Source organism: Hippocampus zosterae, chromosome 10 (assembly GCF_025434085.1).
Source record: "Hippocampus zosterae strain Florida chromosome 10, ASM2543408v3, whole genome shotgun sequence".
Classification (NCBI taxonomy): Eukaryota; Metazoa; Chordata; class Actinopteri; order Syngnathiformes; family Syngnathidae; genus Hippocampus; species Hippocampus zosterae.
Window position 1 is genome coordinate 15,725,521 of NC_067460.1, and position 15,470 is coordinate 15,740,990.

The 15,470-nt window shown below is 41.7% G+C and overlaps 2 protein-coding genes across 5 annotated transcripts in view; both read left to right on the forward strand.

Annotated features, from left to right (window-relative positions):
- The first annotated feature begins 65 nt into the window (after nucleotides 1-65).
- Nucleotides 66-4,454, forward strand: tlcd5a (TLC domain containing 5a). Of its 2 annotated transcripts, none has more exons than XM_052077930.1 (3): nucleotides 66-614; nucleotides 1,517-1,734; nucleotides 2,905-4,454. In XM_052077930.1, exons 2-3 carry the CDS (start codon nucleotides 1,518-1,520, stop codon nucleotides 3,429-3,431), a joined length of 744 nt encoding a protein of 247 aa, XP_051933890.1. In that variant the 5' UTR covers nucleotides 66-614; nucleotide 1,517; the 3' UTR covers nucleotides 3,432-4,454. The 2 variants fall into 2 exon arrangements, with proteins under 2 accessions (XP_051933890.1, XP_051933891.1); XM_052077931.1 differs by having other exon boundaries at nucleotides 1,537-1,734.
- A 1,283-nt stretch (nucleotides 4,455-5,737) lies between these two features.
- The window catches only part of arhgef12a (Rho guanine nucleotide exchange factor (GEF) 12a), a 37,937-nt gene continuing 28,204 nt past the window's right edge, over nucleotides 5,738-15,470 (forward strand). For 2 of the 3 annotated variants that reach the window (XM_052077936.1, XM_052077939.1), the window contains exon 1: nucleotides 5,738-6,950. In XM_052077936.1, the coding sequence (XP_051933896.1) occupies nucleotides 6,919-6,950 (32 nt within the window). In that variant the 5' untranslated portion in view covers nucleotides 5,738-6,918. The remainder of the gene's footprint in view (nucleotides 6,951-15,470) is intronic. The other variant, XM_052077940.1, reaches the window with a different exon arrangement.

Genomic DNA, 15,470 nt, shown 5'->3' on the forward strand with positions numbered 1-15,470 from the left:
TTGTTGACTTCCATTTGGTCATATGGCAAATACACTGTCATTGTATGTGTGCAATTTTTTCTCAATTTCTTATGAAATTGAGAAATGCCTCTCATGTATTCTTGCTCATTTTCACTTGAATACATATTGATAAAATTTGCAACATTTATTAAGTATTCTAAATCTATTAAGTGACGCCTCACTGCATGAAGAAAGTATTTAGCTCTCAAGGTATCCACCTATAATCTGAATTTGATCCGTAATGTCCCTGGGCGCTTCCTCCGTCTGTCCACAGGATGTCGCTGTCGAACAAAAAACAACACATCATTCGATCGTAAAGTGTCGAAAGACAACCGTGTTATATTGCTAAAAAATAGGGGGGGGGGGGAAACCACGCGATGATTCCAGTTAAAATGTAATTAAGGATAACAAATAGGCCTACTTTCTCATGGAGTCGTTTACCTAGTGAGCGTTTAACGCGAGATGGGAGAAGACGTGAGACGGTCCTGATGATGGAGAGCTGATGGAGAACAACAGCAACGACTTCAAGCTAACGTTTATTTATTAGAACTGAAACATATTTTCAATGGACGCTAAATATCAGAAGTGACGTCGTCCATATGTGCGCCATTGAGGTAAACATAGTTTTGTTTTTACCACCTGCCAATGGATGAAATGGGGGCAGAGGGGGTTGTGAGCATGTTAGCTTGCTCCGGCTAACTGGGCAGCATCCCATTCATTGTGTTGTTTTAACGTCCGTCCACATGGTAATTAAACAGGAATGTGCCGTATGCCCGTTTGTTTCGCCTTTTGGATGGGATAATTAATGTCGGTTCATTAATGATATGCGTAAAAACGCACACTAATCATTTGAAAATGGTTTGTTGACATTTTTGATCATCACTAGATACTTCTAGAGTAGACACACCATCACATTTTCACGAGTAGGTACACGACAGGTCAACAGTTTGGCCAATTTTTTTCATACTACACTACAATGGACCTGTGCTCCAGATGCACGTCCAGATGTCAAAGCCCAGATGTCAAAGTAGCACCTCAATCACGACAGTCTGGCACATCAAAGATCCTCAAAACCATGATGTGACCTGGATGCATAAAAGTGTCCGATTTAAAAGCCTATTTTTCCATTTGTCATGTAATATTTGTCCCCATCAATTCACTTGAATTCCCATAGAAAATTTCCAACTTTGCGCTTGTCTTTTATTTTGCAACCGTAATTGGGAGTTACATTGTGATTCCTACCAAGAACAAACATTTCCAAATGTGTTGACATGACTTGAGGCCCAGTCATCTCTCAACTAATTTTGCATTGCGCAAAGGGAGGCTTCACCGCACATGGAGCAAGGGCGGCCCGTCTAGCTGCATGGTACAAACGTCACAGCCGACGAAGGAACGTCCCCCTCACCCCACTGGACCCTCAAGGGGTCGACTGTAGTGCTATTCTTGCACAAGCAAAGGCTAATTGTTGTAGAAAGAATATCACAGTGCTTGTACTGTAAGCGATCTCATTCAATAGGATGCTGTTGTTGTCTTCAGAGGAGAACATGGTCGTGCTCGGAGCCCTCCTGAGTATCGCCGGCTGGGTTTCTCTCTACTTCGCCCTATGTCACGTCAACGGCCGCCGCAGCTCTGAGTGGAACTGTCGCCTTGTGACCCTGCTGCACGGCATCCTTGCCGTCAGCATCACGGCCTACATTGGCTACGTGGATGGACCCTGGCCTTTCACTTATCCAGGTAGAAGGTCAATTGTTATTGTTATCAGTGGTTCTCAAAGTTTTTTCACCAAGAACCACCTGAAAAATAACTTGCTCTGTGCCGCCGCTATGACCCATCGTAAAATACAGGAGCATAATTCGCCAAAATTTGTTTTTTTAACGTATGATTTAAAACTAACCAAACCATTGACAACAAACCTGCACAATCTAAAAATACAATTTCACCTTTGCACCAATGCTATGGCGGGAATGTAAATGTACACATTCCTTGACGCTGCTCTGCATTTGATCTATTTACCAACTGAAATAAAGGCAATAGAAATAATATGTTCCAGAGTTAAACCGTAGTCATTCACAGGGGTTTTAAACCACATTGTGGTTCTGGTTTCCATCAGAGGGCTGTTATGATTGTGAAATCCATATCAATATTCGATCCCTTCATCACATTATTACGTATAAACAACTGCTCGTCACTGCATGTCATTGATATTATACACACAGTCTAAGAAGAATTTTAATTTGAAATCAGAACTCATGGGAAATAGTGACCAGCGAATATACTCAAAAAACTATTTTCAATGTGTTAAGAAACAATTTGATGGAGAGAAAAAAATGGCTCGTAATAACTGATAAAAGTGATGCAAAATCGCATGACTAGGGCTGACGTTCTCCCCAAAAGAAATTCATTCAGGCACTAATATGAAGGTGACACACACTTCATTTGTTTTAGTGAGGAAGACAAAAAAAATCAGGTGGCAGGCTTGAGATGTGTGAAAAAAATATAATTAACTTTATAAGCAATAACATAATAACATTGTTAGTGACTAGAATGTAAGAAGTGGTGTATTTCCTGCACTCTGATTGTTACAACTGAGGACATGTTGGTGTGTTTATGGTTTTAGCATTTTCATTCATCCATTTTCTATACTGCTAATCGTCATCAGGGTTGCGGGTGAGTGAGATGGAGTACAGCCTGGGCTACTTGATTTTGTGGTTTAAATTATTATTTTTCCAAGTCTCTACGTGTTCCCTGAGGTTGACTGACAAATAACCCGGGCTGTAGTCTACCTTTCACCCAAAGTCAGCTGGGATAGGCTCCAGCTCACCCGCGACCTTAAACAGGAGAAGTGGCATAGACGATGAATGTTTGTAATTTACAAATGTGGAAACTTTTGTTTGTGTGTAAAAGGTACAAAGAACACACCACTGCAGATAAGTGCTATGTTGTTGAGCCTGGGCTACTTTGTCTTTGACATGGCCTGGTGCGTCTACTTCCGCACCGAGGGAGCTGTCATGTTGGCCCACCACACCATGACCATCCTGGGAATCATGCTCACTCTCTGGCTGGGCGAGTCTGGCATCGAAGGCTGCGCCGTCCTCTTCGGCAGCGAGATCACCAACCCGCTGCTGCAGGCGCGCTGGTTCCTCAAGCAGACAGGACACTCCGGCACGCCACTGGCGCACACTGTGGACGCTCTGTTCGTGCTGCTCTTTGCGCTGATGCGGATCTTCGTGGGAGGAACAATGCTGTACTGTGAGCTGATCTCGCCGAGGCCCAGATTCTTCATCAAGTGCGGGGGCGTGGCCATGTACGCACTATCCTGGGTGTTCATGGTGGACATCGTTCGCTTTGCCGTCCGCAAGAGCAAAAGTTGGCACAGGCAGCAGAGGGAACGACAACAAGCTGCTAATGGTCACGAAAGAAAGACAGACTGAATTCTGACCACAGAGGCCAAGTCAATGTTCGTACGTCCACCCATCCATTTTCTCATCCACTTATCCTCACAAGGGTCACGGGCGTGCTGGAGACTATCCCAGCTGTCTTTGTTTGGGCTGTAGATGGGATACCCCCTGAACTGGTTGCCAGTCAGTCGCAGGGCACACATAGACGAGCAACCATTCACGCTCACATTCACACTTAGGGACAATTTAGAGTGTTCCATTAAACTGCCATGCATGTTTTTGGAATGTGGGAGGAAACCAGAATACCCGTAGAAAACCCAGTCTCATTGGACACAGGTGTCAAACGTTGCTCCTCGAAAGCCACTATCATGCACGTTTTGCATGCCCCCGTGCCCTCGAGCACACCTGATTCAAATGATCTGCTCATCTGCAAGCTCTTCAGGAGCCTGATAACGATCCTGATGATTTGAACCAGATGTGTTGGAGGAGGGAAACATCGAAAAAAAATGGAGGATAATGGCCACCGAGGACCGGCGATTGATACCTGTGCCATATGGCATCGGTATACTGGCTAATGAACAGCATTAAGTCAAACGAGAACCTTGCCACAGCAGTTTTTTGATCCGTGTCTTTTACTGTTTGTCTGTCAGGCACCTTTGAATGTCAAATAGTTTTATTACTTTAGTTTTATTTTGGGCGGTTTGGAATGTTAGAATGTTTGATATGAAACAGTTTAATTGTAATTAATGTGGCAAAATGTTCGTTGTCGAGAGGTTGGGGGTTTGAATCTCAACTCTGGCCTTCCTGTCAAGAATTTTCATGTTCTCCCCGCGCTTGGGATTTTTCTAGTTGTTGTTAATTGGATAATGTGCCCATAGGTGTAACTATGTCTGGAGGGTTGTTTGTGTACATGTGCCCTGCGATGAGTTAGTAACCAGTCAAGAGCGGTCCCACCCTTTTATCGCAAATTTTGTGTGTGTGTGTGTGTGTGTGTGTGTGTGTGTGTGTGTGTGTGTGTGTGAGAGAGAGAGAGAGAGAGAGAGAGAGAGAGAGAGAGAGAGAGAGAGAGAGAGAAACTGAACAGATGTTGAAACCTTACTCAGGGAGAAATATTAAACGATTTTAACTTGTTGTTTATTCTGTTGTAAGTCATTCTTCTAAGCTTTTGGCCGAGTTTTATTGTATCCTCTTGCTCTGTTTACTCTCTTTTGCAATGGCGTGCTTTCTGTTTGGTAAAACCATAGTTATGATATGTGACATAAATTATGAGTGAATATAAGGAGAAAGCAAAAAAAGTATAGCTGATATGTGCCTTACATTTAGGAGTTTGTTATCATTTTTGATTGTCTATTGTAAATTTCACAGGATCAGTGTGGCAATTCCCAGAATGAACGTCACAATTAGTGGCATGTTTATGTTTCCGTTCAATTCTGCAATTGCTCCGCATGCCGCGGTGTCATTGATGTCCACTAGATGGTGATACAGTTTCACAAAATGTTCTGACGAGTGACGTGGATCCCACTTGAAAGCGTGTACTGTTTTTATTTATACAGAATGAACCCCTTTCATGGCGCTTTTGACTGCGCGAGGAAGCTTCACTCCACAGGACAGTGTTTTAATCAAATAAATGCATTTTGATGAAAGATTTGTCAAACCAAAAATATCGAATAGTTGCTGTACCGAGACGCAAATAATTAAATTACCCCATCATCGATTATATGTTTACTTGGATAATGGGAGATCAAAATGCTTGATTTGTTAACGGCGATCACCCAGTTAACTTCAGTATGATTTTCATTGCGTTTCAATTGTCAGAAATATGATGATGATCAAATACAGTACACCTAAATAGCAACATGATACTCACCAGCAATAATATCCACGAATAGAAATAAAGGGGAAAAAAGAAATTAAATTTTACAATTTTAAATTTTACATTTCTCCAATTGCAGACCTTGGAGTGGGTGTTATTTGACCAATGTGGCTCACTAGCGTTAACTGGAGGGGAATAAGACGTTAAAGCTTTTAAAAATAAATAGAATATAGAAATATGTGTTTACGAGTTGAGTGGAATATTTTAAATGCGAGTGTTTTCTTTTTTTCATGTTCTCAAGTAATTTAGTTTCTTAGTTTTTTTTTCGTGTACGTGCAAACAGCTTCAATTCACGGCATCTAACGAACGTCACAATTTAGCATTTACAGGTATGTATACACGTATGTATGTATGTGATGTAAATGAAATCAAATAGCAATGCCGTTATGCGTTTAATTTTATTCGCATACCTTTCGATTTTTTTTTTCACTTCCAAAGCCAGGATGCTGTTGGAGTTTTCCCACCGCCCGGCGGAAGTGGTTGGTGGAAGTTAGGAATTGCGGCAGCTAGCATGCTAGGGCGTTGCGAACAGCAGACACTGGCATTTTCCTCCTATGTTTTCCTCAAGTTTTTAGTCTCGTACAAATGACGTCGAGCATTGGGAGAAAAAGTCGCGAGGGTCCCTGAAAGTTTTAACGCCTCTTCGCCTTTTTTGTGTTTGTTCACAACTAGACGCTAACGGGAGACGGCTTGTGACTATATGTCCCGTTAGCTTGACCACCCAGCCTAGCCTCCCTTTCCATCCACGGGAATTGTGCTGAGAGACGATCGAGTGACTCCGTTCTGGAAACATGGAGTCAAGGAGCGTCGAGCTGTGTTAACACATACACTTCGCTCGGATTCTCTTCTTCCTTCTCGAAGAGACTTTTTCGAAGGCTGGGGACGCAGAAAAGACCACTGGACACCTATGCAGTGTTTTATCCAGCGTTTGGGATTCAGATTTTGTTTGGTTTGCAGTAAAAACGAGTACACGACACGAAGTTCTTTTTCCTCCCAATTGAGCTCATTTGTTTTGTTAGCTGAAAGCTAACAAGTCTAAACTCTCATTTCCTTTGAGGATTCTTGTACAACCAAGCTTCACGCTATTTTGCAGACTATTTATTTTCTGTTTTGCTCTTTTGTTTTAAACATTACGGTATCGAACGACTCTTCAGAGAAACGACAAGAATCGAGCAGGAGATACCAAACCGCAAAGTGCCGACTGGAGGAATTTGACGGGATCTCCCAGGGACGATTGGTCCCTTATTCGAACCGGACAGGGGTGGCGGCAGGCTGATTACATCGCCACAGTGTCCGTAAGGTTGGAATACCCGAAAACTGGGACGTGAATGCAAGGGTTACCCGCATGCAATCTGGACCAGCAGTGTTATTTATCACCGAGCGGAAGGATATACTCTTTACCCAGGCCCTGATTCATTTTTAGGGTCTGCACCATTGCAATCCATCTTCCTCTGATCCCCACGTTCCATACATTGAGGATACTTGCCATCTGCATCTCGTTTGCATCGTTTTAATATTTATTTTATTTTTTTTAAAAAAGCTATTTGTCACGAATGCCAGAGAAGGACGCTCCACCAAGTCGCCTCATCACACTCTGGAAAATGTTAATCGGATATAATTCTCTGCAAATCTAGAACCGGAAGCCCAATGAGTGACACACAGTCCAGCTTCACTGACAGGTACAGTATAACACCCAGTTATGCTCTACATCAAGGTTGCCTATTAAGTAGATTGTGAGCTACCAGTCGATCGCGAAGGGAGTGTCGATAGCTCTCATGGAATTAACTCAGTCACTGCCCCCACTTTCATGCTCTTTATATATCTTCCTGTCAATGGCAATGAATGAGTTTGAGGAAAAAAAAGAGACTTCCACCTATCATCCTGGTGAAATGTGTGACTTGATTGACAGAGAAGGCAAGTCAGTCAGCCAGTCGTATATATCATCTTGTATATAGGCTCTATGAGTTCATGCAGTTTATTAAGGTACACTACTATATATAAGTTGCATATAAAAACATACAAGTTTATTTTTAAATAAATAAAGTAGGTAGAGCATTTTGCCTTGATCATTTTAGAAGTAGCTCATATGCCAAATAAAGTGTGTGCACCCCTGTAAAGTGGAAGCTCCACAGACAAACACAATGTCTTCATTGACACACTCTGAGTAATCAGAATTTAATTGAGATAATCTGTTCCAGAGTCCTAAAACCTTGATGAAATGTATGGTACAAGCAATATTTTAAAATCTTTTAAGTTGTCATTTATGTGCCAACACTCTGAAGTGTCATACCGGTTGAAATAAGAGGTTCACATGAATACCAAAAAAAAGCTAAATTTTGGAATGTTGTTGTTTTATTACTATTGACCCAGCCATATTTTACAGACGAGCCCGGAGTGATAGACATACCCCTTTTGGCACTCTGCTGTTGTTAAATTCCAGTTCCGATACTGTAATTGTTGTCACACGTTTTCTCTTCGCCATCACTGCCACCCTTCAGTGTTGGCATCACAAAACAGCCAAAGAAAAAAAAGCAAGGCCTTGTATTAGCTTTAGCATTGGATTTGTTATGCACGTATGTATCGGGTGCCTAGTTTGCGGCTGGCTAACTCGAGTAGAGTGGCATGGATTAATCGAACAATTTAATTTCATTATTAAAAAGAAAACATGTCAGAGCAAAATCTCTGCCTCTGAAGCTTTGCAGGGATCATTTGCAGTCGCACATACCACTCGGTGGAAATAAATTGGTGTGATGTTTTCGAGCTAGGAGGAAAAAGACCATAGAAGATAGAGAATGTTCGAAGTTTGGGATAATTTCACAGTACACCACAGTAGGACTGCCACCTCAAGTCATACATGAGCCACTGAGAGCTGCAACTCGGGCCCAGTCAGTTTCGTGTGCTCATACCCACGTCACTCACTCACTCGGCGAGGCTTCCCTTTTAAAGCCTGTCAAAGTCACAGATACTAAGGTAGAGCATGAGGACGGTGACCGCAAATGGACAAAAATCATTCCTGCGCGTTCTCACATAAATGTTTTTGTGTTTGATGATCAGTTAGAGATGCAATGATTAATCGGCAGCGAATCGATTATCAAATTCATGTACTTTGTTTTAATTGGTTTTGACAAACAAAGAATCATTTCGATGCCTTTTTGAGTAAAACAAAAATCTTCCAATCCTCGTATCATTTTTTTCATTATCTTTATTTTGAATCAAAATAAAACATTTCCTTTGACTTTGGAAAACAATGATCAGCATTTTTTCCCAGCATGTTACCACAGTAACAAAGTTGTATTGAATTAGTTTTCAGCACTGTTAATTTGAAATATATCATATCCTGTTTTTGAATAAAACGATGGAAATTACATGTTTTGTTAATCCGTTTCATGAATTAATAGACGAAATAAGCATCATGTTTGATTATTTAAAAAAATGTTAGAGTCGTAAAACAAACATCCATCCCATCACTTGGTACATTGATGGCTGAATCAGTTGAATAAATTACACCAATAACCACATTCATCATCCTCTAACAAACCAAACACTTCTGTTTACCTTTCCACTTGGCTACTGCTCTCTGACTGGAATGGTACTGGAATGGTGAGAAGTACTTGGTCACCACCATGTGCTTCCCTGCCTAAAATGAGATCGAGCACATTAACAATAACCTCCCCCAAATGAGCACAATAAACACAATCATCTGATGCTAGCCTGCTAAGAAACAGTGAGGTGTGCTGGAACATTGCGGCGCTCTTCCGTTGTTGATTTTATCGTTTCGGGCATCTTATTCCCCAAGAATTCTGGTCCTTTTTGGAGATGCATTGATTTGGCAGATGTAGCGCCCCGATAAGACACATACGTGCTTCCAAGTACTCAATTGTCGCAATGTGCTGACTACTAACTTCATCATACAATCTAATTACCAAGGAGCTACATCCGATCTTAATGGAGTTCTTTACTACTTCTCCTAAGAGCGATCCTGCCTGGCTAGGTAGTGACTCTATTACCTCTAAGCCTGTCACACTTACCTCCTTCTCCATCCATTAAAACGATCTTTGGATTTAGAACCTCATAATCATCTTACTGGAGGAATCCTGCCAGAGAGCTTGGACTCCACCGTCAGTTCCCTCGGTTCACGAGCAAATAAATCCTCCCTGTGAAGTGTTTTTCCTGTTTAATCCATGAGGATACTCTGGAGTTCATGACATGAAGTAATTCCTGGGTGGTTTTTGACTCCGAAAAGGTTTTGCTGTGTTGTGTTGTGAACCGACTTGAATCCCACATACCTGTGAGAGAAGCTGGCCAACTCCCTGGAATGTGCTTGCTTAGTTCAGGATAGAAGGAAGCTCCGGTTGTAGCGCCATGTTCAGGGTACAAGCCAGAATTTAAAGCCTTATTGTACCCCCCCCCCCTTTTAAAAATTTATTTTTTGCAATGATGACAGCGGTGGTTAGCACCCAATTTCCGTGTGCCATACGACAACATTGTGTGGCCCAAATGAAGCTACTGGGGTGAAGTTGCCACTGTGGTTGGAGTGTGGAGAATGTGTGTTATGGAACATTGCATTGGGAAGGTTCGTGCTGAAAGTACAGCGGAATCTTTTATTACAAACAGTGGTCAAATGTACATTTTCCTTTTTTTTTCCTGTAGGTAGAATAGAAATTGAAATAATTGCTTTCAGAGTCACATTGTTACCGTCATAAAATCTTGTTTTCAACGGAGAGCCAATTGTATCGCTAACTGCTATTCTGGTAACACGCACGTAAGGGTAATTCTGGCTGTTGGTGTAGTTTCTGTTCCCATAAAACAACGAAAAACTGTTGTTGCACAGCGACGGCTCATCTTGGGTATATATGTGTTTTCCAATACTGGTTTTGTTTTGACACGGCAATATTTGTTTTGTTTGCAAAAGATGCCACATTGTCCCTTTTTAATTTATTTTCTTTTACAGAAGGGTACGCTACATTTTAGTTTTATTGGGGGGAGGACACCCTTTTCATTCGACAAGTTACTGTCCGCTTTAAAAGTTCTCACTCGCCTAAACAAGAGAGCATTTTGATGTCAAAATGGTTGCAGTTGAGAATGAAACAAAGCGTCAGTGATCGTTCTTCAACAAGCAAATAAATGCAAAGCCGTCTGTAAGCAGACTGCAGTCTTACATATGCAGTGTGAGTTAAAGGTAAACTGACACCTGTAATGGATGTGGCATGTTTTCTGCACTGTTTTGTTCACACTGTTTGAATATTTAATCGCTCTCAAATTGAGGTTGTTTGTGGCACCATGCATGTGATATGTTTTGCATTTTGTTTTTGCTGTGTTGGCCATGCGGGGGAGCGTGTATGTAAAATCTATCGGGGATTGGCTGCCAGCCTCCGGGTCAGTTTTGTGAGCCACTCGTTCTTTGTCACAACGTTCTGCTGATCTCCACGCTTTTTTTTCCCACCCTGCCACCCGCCTGCCCTGAGGCCCTCCCGGAAAGTGGTGCTGGTGACATCACTAAAAGTAAACAATAGCATTCAGTGGGAGCAGGCTAGCTTTAGTCTATACGCTCCTTACAGGTTCATGGATGTAGGTCAGGTCCATGTGATAAATATGTGGTCAAGATCATTTTGATGGACAGGTGGCTGTATTGATGATCTGTGTGTATTGCTCAAAAAATAGAAACTGAGCTGTTTTTATTTGTTGTTTGGTTGTTATGACAACAGACAAGGCATTCAGCGGTGCTGACTGGTGATTCATTTGTGCCTCCGGCCTTTCCTCAAATGTTGGCGATTTTCAACGTTTTAGTGTTTTATTATTGTCGCGTTGAATTTCTCTATGTTGCCCGACCAACCATATGACTAAAACGAATTTGGGCTGCCTCAAACGATTTTGCTAGTCGACTAATCACCAATAGTAGTCAAGATTCGTCGACTAATCTTATCGGATGTAAATTGCGGCATATCACACCGGCAAGAAGCTGCTCTTACACCATATAACTATCATTAGTTTACATCTTGAATTCTTTGAGATATGTATAAAACAAATAAGCTGGTAGTACCTTACACTTTGATTGAACTTTGCAGCTTGAATTAGCATTCTCGACATTTTTATTTATGAAGTAGGAACTTAATTGTTATTTATTATTATTTATATTTTATATTAGTTTCCAATCGGGAATATTCATCAGCACCGACCAATAGCCCTCCTACCCCACAGTGTCCAAGACAAACGGTTGCTCGTCGGTGGGGGTGGGGGGGGGGGAGAGAATGATTCAGATGTTTATTGCCAAAAAAAAAATTACATGCCGCATATGTTTATTTGGATCGTGTGAAGAGAATTTTAACTGCACTGGTAGTGTGACACAGCAGATGGACTGTCATCTTGATGTGCTATTTCTATTTTCTTGATAGAATTTGATATCATGGTTCATCAAACTCTACATTTTTTTTTGTTTTGGCTTTTTTCAATTCCTGAAGTGGGCAATAACGATACACAATCTTCAACTGTAGCTCTGTATTCTTTCTTTCATATATTCTGCCAGATACCAAACCTGTCAAATTCACTGCACCATCTCATAATAGCATTTTATGGTCGTAATAAACGCAAACTAAATTTAGGTAGGTATCATTCTGCTATGGAAGCATTTCATTCAAGGGCACCATAGGGTTTTTATATTGTTAGGCTTCCAATGCCACCTGAAAGTATGTAATCATGCTCTTGATTTATTTTATTATTGAAACATCCATTTTCTCTCTACAACACAAACATTGACGAATATTGAAAAGAGAATCGAAAAGTGGAGATAAAAGATAATGGCAATGAACATGGATGGTGATGCGAGACAGTGGGTGGAGTTTATGCTTTGAGCTGGTGCCTTTTACGTGCTGGGGGAAGGAGGCAGGGAAGGAGGGGCATTCTGATCCTGATGCTTGTGGACACTGTCTACAGTCCTGCCCCTTTAGCCAAGCCAAAGGGCTTTGAGGGCCACACATTACTCTCACTCCACTAAAGGCCAAATCATTACAACAGAGAAAAGGAGGACAAGGAAATAAAGTTGGAAGTGTTTTGTCGCCGTGAATGAGGCCAGCGTCATTGGGCATTTTGCAATTCATCCGGAAAAGAAAAGAATCCTGTTTTGTGAAATGAGAACAGTGCACATTCATTGTTTTTTTTATTTTAAGTACAGTGTTTGGTAAATTTAGGTTAGGATGTGCAGTACACTATTGTGTGCTTCATTTTGACTCGGTGTATCAAAATCTTGCCGTTTCAGTACTGCGCTGCACTTTATGGTTGGCATGTTGGGACTCCTTCCAGTCAGTTTTTAGCATCGACCACAGCATTAAGACTCAGATTCAATAATATCTGCTTTTCTAAAATGCTAGAATTTAGGAAGGTAAGTTTTCGGCAGAAAATCCTCCGACACAGATTTGAAATGGTTCTCAATTGGTTTTGATCACATTTGAATTCTTCGGCTTACTCCTCAAAGGAAATTACGTATTATATGAAGAGGCCCTGCTCATTTCTTTTTTCCTTCCCTTAAGTACCATATGCCGGTAATTTGGGCCCTGTTGAGCGGCTAATTGAGTATTGGTATGATGTAGGGCTCGGCAAACATTTTATTTGATCTTTTAATTACTCTATTTGTTAGAAGAAACTAGATTTATTCAGTAGTGTATGCACTTTGAAGCGTGACCTCACTTATGTGCACTGTTTGCACTAACTCGATGGCTGAGAACACAGAGGAGCGAGTTTACAAAAGCACATGTCGCTGTTGCCAAGTTAGCTGTTTTCCCTAGCTTCTTTAGCGACTATTTTTCCAAAAAGCTCATGTGCCTGGAATTCCCATGAACAAACAGGCAATACGAGCTGAATCATTTTCACATTACATCACCGAAGAGGGAGTCCCTTGGAAGTCACACAAAACATTGCAAAAGACATGGTGCCTATTAACAATAAGGATTGTTCAACATGTTAAACATAACATTTTTTGAGGATGACGTTAAGTTAGATTTTTATTTGTAATGGAAAAAAATAGTCATTTATATTATTGATAGGATTCCCCCACCCCCCATGGTGGGATAAAAGTGTGTTTTAGAGTCTGCAACCTCTGCGGTTGGCTTGAACTTTTTAGGACGAGGCAGTTGAATACCAGCTGGAATAAAACAACTGTCTCAAAGAAGCCTCTGGATGAGGTACACCATCCCTAACGCCCTTTTCTCTCTGCCAGCAGAAGTTATGTGCAGAGGGAAGCGGAGCAGCAACCTCCCACTGCACTGCAATTAACCTTGCACCACTCCTTTCTGCTGATTCAGGGCTAAGTAGCCACTTTCAAACGCTGCTGCACTTTGTCAAAGAGCTACCGGCATTAGGACACAGGTTGTGTCACAGACTTGGATCCGTTCTGTGCAGTTTTTGTCAATCCCGCAACTAGAAATACCAGTTACTGAGTCAAATTCTTCTAACTGCCTGAGAAAAAAAAAGTCAGCTCAAACTTACCCTTTGATTATGTGCAACCGGAAAGAAATGAGGATGCACGTCCCTGTGCAAGACTTAACACGGTTGCATTCAACTATTATTATTATTGACTATTGTTGAGTCAGCCATAAATATTATGCTTAGTCTGCACAGCGACACATGGACTAATTCTTCACGTAACCGGCCTGTTAGGTCTTGTGCTGCAGTGCACTCACACCACAATAAGTACAAGAGCTTGCGTTTGAGGAATTGCCGATACCAAGTGCCAATGCTTGATCATGCTTTTGTGTCTTTTCAATTGTGATGAAAATGCGTTCGTCACTCCAATATAACACTCTGTTTGTCGTACTGTACAGAAAGACAAAACACAGTCGAAACCGATTGATAAAAATGAATGCAAGCTAGCATGAATTACATGAAACACGAGTGAAATCAAGCAAAATACCACAATTTGAGACGGTGCTCGTCAATTTTTTTTCACCGACTTGCTCTTTTGTGACCTATAAATTTGCCATTTAAAAAAGGAAAAACGGTATTATTAAATACATTTTGTTGCCGATTTGACACTGACAACAGATAGGAGCTAGTTCACCAAAAAGGCACCGTTTTGTCAGTCAGTTGTAATCGGTTTGGGTTTTTAACGACAGTAAGCAACAGTCAAATTGTTGTTCAGTGTGTGACATGAGAGTGAAAACCCCTGCTGAGAAACAGACAACATGAGGAGCAGAGGCAGAGTAGCCATTGGGAATTTGGGAAAAATATGTTCATTTTTCGGAACGGCCAAAGTCAACAATCATTTTTCGGCATGCGACTGCCACACCGCGTCGCCCGCCACGTTTCATCGCATGACGGCCCATCGACAACAACTTTTCAACGCGTGACGGTCATTAATTTAATTTTGTGTGGAAGCAGTACCTTTCATTGTTCTGTTCGATGAGTTTGGTTGTTTTGTGAGGAAACAGTCATGGCAATTCAGGTGGAAGTCCAACTTTGTTTGAGTAATTTTAGTGGTTGTGTTGCTTCACTGCTTGTCTTTCTGATCAATTAATACGTCTGTCAGATCTCTTGTTCAGAGTACAGGTATCTATTTCTTCATAGACACCCGTGCACTGATGTGAGGAATAGAACACATTTTAAGTGAAAGTGAGAGGAACTAACATGACTTAATGCTCCGCTAGGATTTGTTTACACGCCTCATCATGCCAGCAACCTTTCCCACTGATCGGAGAAGTCCTCCGGTGTTTGTGGTCAACTGAAACGTAAACAACATGTTGAACTACCTCCTTTGCTTTCTCAGTCCCAGAGGACAGGAGACAGCACAGAGTGAAGAAATGTCTTTCCCTTTGCCTTCATGTCAGGAATCCTGATGAGGTTTATTGGGGCAGAAAGGGCACCATTTTCCCCTGGAGGCTTTAGCTTGAGCTCCAGAGCTATTACTTCTGTTCTTTCCTACACCAACGACAATTAAGCGCACCCCCACCCCTGTCTGGTTCAAACGCTTACTGATCCTTTTTTTTTTTTAATCTGTGCCCCAGTTAACACATTGATACCTTGGGGCTCTACTAAGGCCGTGATTGTCACCAGTCTGTTTGAAATGAGACGTGGCTACAACACAGAAGGAACCATAACTCTGTGGGGTGTCGCATATCGACGCCTTCTTTCTCCTATGCCAGGGAGGGGGAGGTGACCGTTTCATGCTGCGTGCGTGTTTGTGCACAATGACACTTTGTGACTCGGGTATA